This window comes from Teleopsis dalmanni, chromosome 2 (genome assembly GCF_002237135.1).
Source record: "Teleopsis dalmanni isolate 2A chromosome 2, ASM223713v2, whole genome shotgun sequence".
In the NCBI taxonomy this organism is placed as follows: domain Eukaryota; kingdom Metazoa; phylum Arthropoda; class Insecta; order Diptera; family Diopsidae; genus Teleopsis; species Teleopsis dalmanni.
The window spans coordinates 55,528,009-55,538,085 of record NC_051847.1 but is presented as its reverse complement, the minus strand read 5'-3'; the positions used below and the strand labels follow the sequence as shown (position 1 = coordinate 55,538,085).

The following is a 10,077-nucleotide window of genomic DNA, read 5'->3' as shown; positions in this document are numbered from 1 at the left end:
ATTTCGGAATATAACTTTCACCAATCAATATTATAAATATAATATTTTTGATATTATTTTCGTTGATGAATTTCATTTTTAAATATTTAGTCACTTTAAACGAAATTACTTATATGAGACAACATTCTACTATTGCATTAGAAAAAGTTTACAATGCATTTTAAGACCATAGTATAATATTATAGTACATGTATACACACATATATATGTAAATGTTTTATATATATATGTAAATGTGTTAATTGGTTTATGTAAATGTTTTACTGTTAAATTTATATTGGAGAAATAAATTCTCAATTTATAAGATTACAGACTTTTGAATAATAACACACAAGGTTATCCATTTTATAGTTCTGAAAGTAAACGTAAATAAAACACACTTGTGATTGAGATTTCGATAAAATTTTTATTTCAATATATTGTTCGAATCTCACCATTAGATTTGAAATACAACATCTTTAAAATGTCGTCAAAAAGGACGGTTTAGATCACACTATCGTCATTTATAAAAAGGTACAAACCAATCACGTCTCCAGACTAAATGCGAACATTTTATTTATTGACACATGCATGAAGCGTAAAATCAGACTTTTAACTAAAGAAAATTCTATGCGAGAAGCAGTCACCATTTATATAGTAATTTTTCATAATTCTGAAACTGCGTTCAGCAGTTGTTAAATGATCTAGGCATATTGTAAAATGATACTCCTCAAAATAAGCACATAATGCCCTGAATGATAGTTTTCCTTAAAATATGTAACTGAAACAGTGAATAAGACGTTTTGACATTTCATAAAAATTTTTTTTATTCAATACTCGTATTACATAATATGCAAATTCAAAATAAGATCTAAAGCAGGGCTGTCGAAACCAGATGCGATCGTGAGCCGCAGAAACAAATACATACATATGTTCATAGTTTTTTTCGACAAAAATAAAAATTTGTTTATAATGTTAAATTTAGTTTTATCAATTTATCAATTTAATTTCATTTATTTGGTATATCGTAAAAATAAAATAATGTGGTTTTACCAGTACAGCGAAAAAATTCGCGTAGTTGTAGTAGATTAAAAACATGTCGCGGGCCGCACAATCATTAGCCGGACCGTACTTTAGACAATCCTGTTCTAAAGAATAGGTTTTTTAATCGGTATTCTTCTTTTAGAGAATAGATTGTTTGTTTGAACCAGCTGCGCGCAGTACTGTTTACAAGTATTTGGTTGATTTCTAGACTGGAAAAACTGTGGATCATGTGCTTGGATGTAAAACTGGATAAACTTTGGTAGTGGCACAAAAGGTGTTCAGAACTCTCTTTCTCAGAAGCTAGAAAGTATGATTTGTTTTGATTTTATTGTAAATAATAAAAATAGAAATATTATTTTCAATGTTAAAAAAATTTTTATGTGTTTATTTGTTAATGTAGTCAATGTATAAAGATTACTACTTTAAGCGTCCACAAAATAGTTGTAATACTAATAATACTAGCTATTACTATAAGGATCAAGTGACTAAATTTTGACTATAAAGCAAATTGGGGCAGTAGTTCTGCAGGAATCACTGCTCTCTTCAGAACTGAATAATCTGTATGCCACGCATATTCGTAACATGAAGAGATTATTTCTTTATATCTTGATGATATAACTGCATACCGCGTTTTTTTTCTTTGCGATAGGTTGAAAGCACTAAAAGCCAGCGTGTGAGACTTGAATCCACTAAAACCACCTTTTGGAAATGATTGTGGAAGATTTCAGCCACGTTCAGCGGATGAGATCCCATTCCAGTATTGAAGGACAGAGAGGAGAGTAGAAGTACTTAGTATTTAACAAGCTAAATTTATCAAAGCCGAAGATAGACGTATTTGGTAAGTGGTGATTGAATTATAAATGAAGGTAACGGAGTTTACGCAAACTTGTGAGAGGGTCTAGCTAAGAGTGAACTCTACGTTAGTGACTATGGAAGCCTCGGTTGTAGACGCATATCACATTCAAACAAAATCTCTGATATGTGCAAAAATGTATTAAATTTACTGTTTTTCAAAAAGTAAATAAAAATCAACGAAAATAAAACAGAAACCATTTTTTTAGGGATAAAAGTTCAAGGAGTCAGAAAATTTAAAATATAATAATAATATATGCACATAAAAACTAAGATCTCTAAAACTCGTGCTCAAACAATATATGAGTATCAGTTACACAACATTATTATATTAACAAATCATCATGTCTATAAAACTGCAGAACGAACTATAAAACATGTTGTATGGTATTTAGATATTTCAAAACACTGTGTTGAAACGTGTAGAGTTAACGCTCCTTGGTACTTAAACAATACAGATATACACACATGTATGAAGCACTCAAAATAAAAATGGTCAAAGTTTATAATAAAAGCAAAATGATGAAGTAATTTGATAGTACGCCTTATATACTAAAAGCTCAGAACCTTATATGATCGAAGAATCAAAGATGCGTATCTGCGCAGTGTAATATTTTATAATTGTAAACAAAGCATAAATAACTATAAAGGAGTAAACATGCTTACTGACACCAACTCTTGCATTTAAACAATATAAGTATTATAATCAAATTAATCGTTAAAGTAAGCAATGTTTATAAATTAATAAGAGCATTTCCGGTAATGAATAGTTATCACATATTTCATCGGTACATTATTTGCATAATAAATAAACAAACAAATTTATTGCACGGATAAAATTATATATAACGTCAGTTAAGTTAGATGCAGGAATATGTCATTACATGCTCATTATTGTAGATTAATGCAGATATTGTTATATATTTACATAAATATGTATATATTATTTGCAACATTTATATGAAATGTTCCATATTTCATATAATAATTATTTTCTCACAATGTAAATATTCGTAATAATATTTCAAAGATGTTCTATATGTGCATATGTTTAACAGAAAGATTTTTCTAAATCTCGGAATAAAAATACATATGTATGTATATTATGTATATCAATATTACTTTTTACAAATAATATATATTAATCAATAAAGTGACTCGTATAATGCATAGGGGTAACAATACTGCTTCACCCTGTATATGTATATGTGCATATATAAAGTTTTTAAGACATAATTTTTATATTTTATACAGAAAGTATAAATTTTATTAAAAATATGTCAGATTTTGCAAATACGAAAGTTCCATAAAGAATGTATATTCATTTTGACGGTTATAGAATAAATTTGCACAGTTCACCATCGTTTAATTAAAGGTAACAAAGAGAGTTTAAGAAAAGTCAGGCAACCCATAAGTATGAATACGGAAAATATAATTTAATCTAAGTTGTACGTAAAATAATTTACTTACATAAAATGAAAATATTTTGAAGCGAAATGTGTAACATAAATTAAGTTCCAAAATTGCATTAGAAAGTAAATAACGTGCTTTGGTAAAATATCTGCTTTATGGATATGTATTGATAGCGAATAGAAAAATTGTGTGCTAATTGTGTATATGCATATTTATACTGCAATGCTAATAACTTAATATATTTGTTAAAATTAAATAAATAAATACTTGTTTAAAATAACAGAAATATACTGAAAAAAAACGTTTATCAACATATATTTATGTATATAGATATACATATATATAAAGTGTATATTATATAAATATATAAAAACTATGTTTTTTATACATACATACATAAATATATATATATATATATATATATATATATTATATATATATATTTTATCGTTAGTTTAAAAAAATCAAATAAAATGATTTAATTTAATTTTTTCTCTTATTAGGAACTTTAACTTAACAATTTTATTAATGACATGGCATTAACAAAACGTATTAGGTGCTTCAAGTATTTAGTTTACAGTTATGTTGTGCTTTTAATGGTATGTACTAATATATTTATGTAATATATGTGTAAGATTTTTGTTTATTATTTTACGAAGCGAACTTTTAATTTTGTATTTACATTATGCATGCAAGCACCAATTTTGTGTTTATATTTATTATTTAAAAATTACTCCACTTTTATATATACGAACATTTAATAAATACCCTTGTTTGATGTACATACATACTTATGTATATATACGATTTTTATATATACATTATACTGCGTATGTATCTTAATGTGACGTCAATTTAAGCTGCTAAACAAGATAGTGTTGTTGTTTGAATTTCTGGAATATAACAAGGTCAGTGAGGCTGTGTGTCCCCGAAAAATATGGAACATTCAAAATCAAATGCTAAATATATAAAATCTACTTGCAATCTAAAGTGTTAGTTGCAACACATATTTTTTTTTTTGAAAATAAACTTTTTTCATTATTTATTGATACTGATTAATGCTTATGTGAACAACTTAAAAGTGTATAAAAATTAAAAAATTTTATATATTTATCAATATCCTGTATATAATTTTTTTTTAATAATCCGTCCTAAGCTAGAAGTCAGAAAAACTTTAACTTTTATTTTGATCGTAATTTTTGTATATTCCTATACGTATTTCGGCAAATTCGCTTTTGCATTCATTAGAAGAATTCTTAATATTAAAAACAGCTATGCAATTTACAAACTATTTATACTTATTTATTTAGTAGTTAGATCTTGCAGTACGTTTACAAGTTTGCAATTAACTCTACAAATGTAAGTTCCATTTTTCATACAAAATTCATACAAATGTATGCTAGTGAGGTTCAATAATTGTAAATTTAAACAATTGTAAGTTTACCTTATACGTCTATTACAATTACATTTTTATATTTCTATTCGAAATTTAAATGATTGAAAGCTTAGTCAAATCAATAATATATAACTGTTGTTTCCTACAATTTATCTTTAAATGATTTGATTTTAAGAATACTGTCCAAAATTGAACATTCAAGTACTTGCTAAATAAGAGTATTTAGTTATTAAGTATTTAAAAAAATTTTTAAGTATTGTTTTTCATATTAATGATATTTTTGTAAACATGTCGAGATCTTAACATATTATTCGAATTGCACGGTTGTTTCACACATTATGGTATCAGTTGCAAATGTCAAAAACAATAGATTAAGAAAAAGAACCCAAATTCCACAATGAGTGGGAATTCTTAAATATGTTAAAATAATCTTTTGTAATTATGCTCAGGTATTCAAGCAACAATTTTACAGTCCATTAATTAAAGGACATTTTGCACTACTTCATTTAAAAAAAAAAGATGATAATATATCTGAGTTAGTTATAATGTAAGTTTATTGGAAGCAATAAATGCTTAAAAAAAATTGAGTTGTAAAAAAGTTATAAAGGAGTGAGGTGCTTTTTATTAAAATACTGTTATTAACATTTATTTGGCGGCCCTATGCTCCTCCTAGGAGTTAAAGGAATAAATATATATATTAGCATTTATTTATACATATTTAAAAACTTTAGTTATTTTTTCTCAAGAGAAATATATATAATTTATTTTATTATGTGTAGCTTTTGTAAAATCTATAAACAAAAAGCTATTAGTAGTTTTTATTTATTTTAACATTATTTTAAAAATATATTTTAATATTTATTGATTTAAGATATAAAGCATTTATTGATTTATTGTTTGGCTCACAAAAATGTTACATATAAACTTCATAAATTAGAAAAACCTAGCTTTTATTTTTATTTAAAAAAATTAAAATTAAATATTATTAATAATTTATTATTTATCCACCAATTCATTTATGTTCGCGGAATTCTCTAGGGTAAATATTTTATACAATTATTTTAATTATTAAACTTTTAACCGTTTTGAAGTTGATTTTACTTTTTTTCTCAGGAATATTATATTACTTCGAAAATTGTATATATTATATATAATCATTTATGATATCATCTATCATAAATAGAATTCACCAAAGTTTCTATTTTCGAATCTTTAGCTTTTACAATTTAGCTTCTACAACAGTTTTGTGAAGCGATATTAAGTATTTGAAGATTTTAAAATAATCTTTGAATAACCTTTAAACTACATCTACTTTTACCTTAATTGTATAACTCTTTGAGCAATTGTTACTATTGTAAATTTACCCTTGACCCCTGGTTTAGTAATCCCTAGTTGACATACTTACACAATCCTTTCATACTTACAAAAGCACTTGAAGCTCCCTCCACTTCACCCACTTACCTACCTTTTATCATAAAATTGAAAAAAAAAAAACAGACCTGATGATAACATACATAAGAAGAAATTTGGCTGATTGATCTGTTGTAGGTGTGAAATTGTTGTAAGAAACTTCAATTTAACATTAGTCACGGAAAAAGACTGGTCAAAACAGTGTTGATTATTAAATAATGCCAGAATGTGGATGTTTGATTATATTTTAAATTTGGGTTGAAGCAAAAAGTATCACAAAAGTAGTAATAGTATGCATTTGACTATTGCAATATTATTCTCAGCATAACATAAGTTCATGGCCATAACCAAAAAGAGCGTAAAAGTGCTGTAGTCTCTCGTCATATGACTGATGCACACAGTCATGGTCCAATTTGTGCTTATAATTGAATAAAACTTTCATATATTGCTTACTTACATTCGTTTACCTTAACTTAAAGTTACCATGTTAAATTATGTATTTTAATTATTAGGTATAATTAGTATAAGTGTAGCTTATTAAATTTTCGTTAAACTTTTTCAAATTGATTATAATGAAAAAAAAAAAAAAAATGGAAAGGTTATTTTCATAATTCAAATTTACGAACAATAAATTAATTTGCAGGTAACCGGTGCTGTTCAAATATTCATAGGAACATCTTTATTATGGGGACATTCTGGTTACTATGGGATTGTACAGAATAAGTTGTGGGCACCAGCTGCTATCCTTCTATGCTTAGGACCGATAACATTTGTCCTTTGTTGGATGGGATGTCAAGCTACCAATCAACGAAAACGATGCTTATTAGGAATGGTAATATATGTACAATCAATTTTATTCATGTTTATATAATCACATATATATTTGTATTTTTAGTTTTCGTCATTATTGGTAGCCTGCATATGTGTTCAGTTTATCGTTTGTGGCTGGTCCTTAGCCATGCGCGAAAATCTTCCTACTTCCGTTGAAATATTTATTGATGACTCTTTTGTAGAGTTTCTCGATAAATTCTCTCGAACTAAAGTAGATAATTTGCATATGTGGAATCGTATGCAGTCACAGGTAAAAAGTTACCTATCATATATCTAAATTATTATTCTATAAAATTTATTCAACAGCTTCAATGTTGCGGTGTTGATGGTCCTTTAGATTATAGACGCTTATCACTTCCATGGTCATGTTGTTCTCGACCTGAACACGCATATGAATCAGCATGCGATACACACTACAAAAGAGGTTGTTTATCTGTTATTTCGGAACAAATAAAAAATAGATTGTTGATTGCATCATTCTCTTCTGCAATAATAGCAATATTTCAGGTTCGTTTCTATTATATTAATAGTTATATATAAAAATTTGAAAATTTGTCAATATATTTTTAGAGTTTGGGACTTTTTTGTGCTGTTCATTTAACAATTTTATTTGGAAAGAGTGATAATACCCACAATATGCGTAGTCTTAGTAAAACTCGCCAGCAGTCTTTTCTTCCGTTATCGATTCAAGATAAACATCATGATATGCCATCACCACTAAGTTTGTCGCCCTCTGCGCCCGGTCATCGTGCTCTTAAAACTGCTTCACAGCCAACGAAATCAAAATGACAGACGATTAGTTTTTAAATGGAACAATAAAAATTTTAAAATGCTGTATATACCTTCATATGACATGGAAGGAGAAAAGATCAAAATGACCCTCAATTTGTTGTTTTCATATAGCAAATATGTGTTAAATTATAGTATAACTTGTTATGTGATTAGATTTGAACATCTTTAACATCTTTAAAATAAAATGGATTCGATTAAAAATAATTAATTTTATTAATTGAATATACAATTGTTAATATATTTTTCATAGTATATGAGATTTAATTTGTTACTATGGACACCTAAGCTTAGGTGATATACGATGGATACTTATTATGGCCTGATTATTGAAACATATATTTCTACTTTACACAATCAATATTTTATTATAATATTATCGATTCGTTGAACATTCGTCAAGAACGTTCCCTTACATAGTAAATTAACTATTAAAAATTGCCATCTTAATCAATTTGTAATAATAGAAGGATGGAACAGTAATCCAGAAAACAAAATTCTAAATCATGAGAAAAGCCATTTACATAATAGTATTCCATAATTTCAATATTTGCATAATTTTTGGTAAAACTTTCATTGTACTGCTACTCCTTATTGTGTTCAAAAGAAGCTCAAAACTTTAAAAACCACCTTGAACTTTGACAAAGTTAAAGAAGCTTTTTAGAGGGAGAGGATAGTAATAGAAGTATAGTAGATAGAAATATTCTTTTTAATCTTTTAAATAATTTTTTAATAAGAAATCTTTTTTAATAAAGATTCAACTCAAATTCAGAATTCATACAAGTCTTTTCTTTAATTGAAGTACCTAAAAAACTTTGAACAAATTGGTTTTGTGCCAAATTTGTAACTTATAATAAACGAAAAAAAATAATAATAACTAAGCCTCATACAAGTAACTGGTTATAGCACATGGTGCTCCGTGGCTAATGCTGGTGTCCTCTAATGACCAAACGATTGAGTGGGTCCGTAAAAATGTTGTGGCGATTGCATTTAAGGCCAAAGTGGACGGTAAAGTAGCTGGGAAATCGAAGTTTCCAAAGAAGAATCTGCTATGAGGATATTTTCCACACAGTTGTGACTCTGAATACCATAACCCTAGCCTAGGTCCTAGCCACAATTGAGGCCCAGAACAGGCTCAATGAAAGCAATTCAAAAGAGACTTTAACGGACAACCTAGGATTCTTTATATCACCTCTTCTTGCCGTAGATGATGCATTCTAGTCTACATTGATCCAGCTGCTGCTTAAAACAAGCAATAAAACTTGTTTCTTAAAACAAAGTTGCACCACACACATCCAGATGGGATGTACTATGGTGGAACAACAGGCTTGGTAAAATAGGACGTCCTTGACTGCGTACAAAAATGAGATTAGAAAATCCAAACGGAGGTCATGGAAAACTTTCTGTGACAGCGTTGAGAATACTCCGCAAATGGCCCGCCTTCACAAGGTGTTGAGGAAGTCTGTTACAAATAACATAGATCGGGTAGCAAAAATTCTTCTCCTCCACGAAATGGGTCATACAGCATTTTCGTCCTGTACGTTCTCGGGGCGATGCCCAGCTAAGATTAGGACGAATTGTGTGAGTGTCCTTGGCTTTTCAATAGCTTTGCATTACTCAATGCTTTTTGATCATGATATGAAGGTCCCCTTAACCCGAGAGTGTTACGCGATCTGTACTCACCGGGCGTAGATTTGCAGTCAAGAGGTCTGTCTGACTGTATTTTTGCGGAACCTCTCCAATATATGACCACCTTGGGGAGTAAGTGTGCTCTAGCTATGGTATGGGACGCTGCTATGGTGGTTGCTTTTTTCGTTTAATTTTCTTCGGGTCCCCTGCGCCTGTTTTATCGGGTAAGGTTGACAAATACGTCATGAAAATGAACTCTTCCGATACTGGCTTGGAACTCGTGGTTGGAGAGGAGTGATATCTCCTCTCTTATGGATAATAGCAATGAATTCACTGCTTGTAAGTTAATCAGGATGGAGTCAAAGCAGGGGCGTATGCGAACGATGTAGTTCTTTTAGTAACAGATACGGTCTCTTCGGTTCGTGGCAGGCGCTCTTCAGAATCTTAGAAGATGGGTCATCTTAATAGATGGACGTAGGCGGAGACGCTTCTAAGATAGCACTGTTACTGTTTACCAACAAATATAAAATTCCAAACTTTCCATTGCCAAAGCTTATCATTAACGAAAGAACTCGCAAAGCATGTGCGGCCTTTTATGCATGCAAAAAAATGTATGATAAGACCTGGAGATTGCAGTCTAAAGTGATTCTTTGGCTATACATAGCCGTCGTTCGGTCAATTTACCATACGGATATCTGGTGTGGAAGTCCTCGTTGAATAAATAATAAATTCTT

The 10,077-nt window shown here is 28.9% G+C and overlaps 1 protein-coding gene across 3 annotated transcripts; it reads left to right on the top strand.

Annotated features, from left to right (window-relative positions):
• The first annotated feature begins 3,251 nt into the window (after positions 1-3,251).
• LOC119679387 (leukocyte surface antigen CD53-like) lies at positions 3,252-7,913 on the top strand. Of its 3 annotated transcripts, none has more exons than XM_038091712.1 (6): positions 3,252-3,323; positions 3,792-3,887; positions 6,738-6,926; positions 6,990-7,175; positions 7,232-7,432; positions 7,496-7,913. In XM_038091712.1, exons 2-6 carry the CDS (start codon positions 3,822-3,824, stop codon positions 7,712-7,714), a joined length of 861 nt encoding a protein of 286 aa, XP_037947640.1. In that variant the 5' UTR covers positions 3,252-3,323; positions 3,792-3,821; the 3' UTR covers positions 7,715-7,913. The 3 variants fall into 3 exon arrangements, with proteins under 3 accessions (XP_037947640.1, XP_037947641.1, XP_037947642.1); XM_038091713.1 differs by having other exon boundaries at positions 3,286-3,427; XM_038091714.1 differs by lacking the exon at positions 3,252-3,323 and adding an exon at positions 3,335-3,410.
• The last annotated feature ends 2,164 nt before the right edge of the window (positions 7,914-10,077 follow it).

Bases quoted from the DNA above. Each gene is read 5' to 3' on its own strand.
- LOC119679387 (XM_038091712.1), top strand. From the start codon at position 3,822: ATGGCATTAACAAAACGTATTAGGTGCTTCAAGTATTTAGTTTACAGT. The intron at 3,888-6,737 runs GTATGTACTAAT...ATTAATTTGCAG, and splicing joins GTTATGTTGTGCTTTTAATG to GTAACCGGTGCTGTTCAAAT. The intron at 6,927-6,989 runs GTAATATATGTA...TTGTATTTTTAG, and splicing joins AACGATGCTTATTAGGAATG to TTTTCGTCATTATTGGTAGC.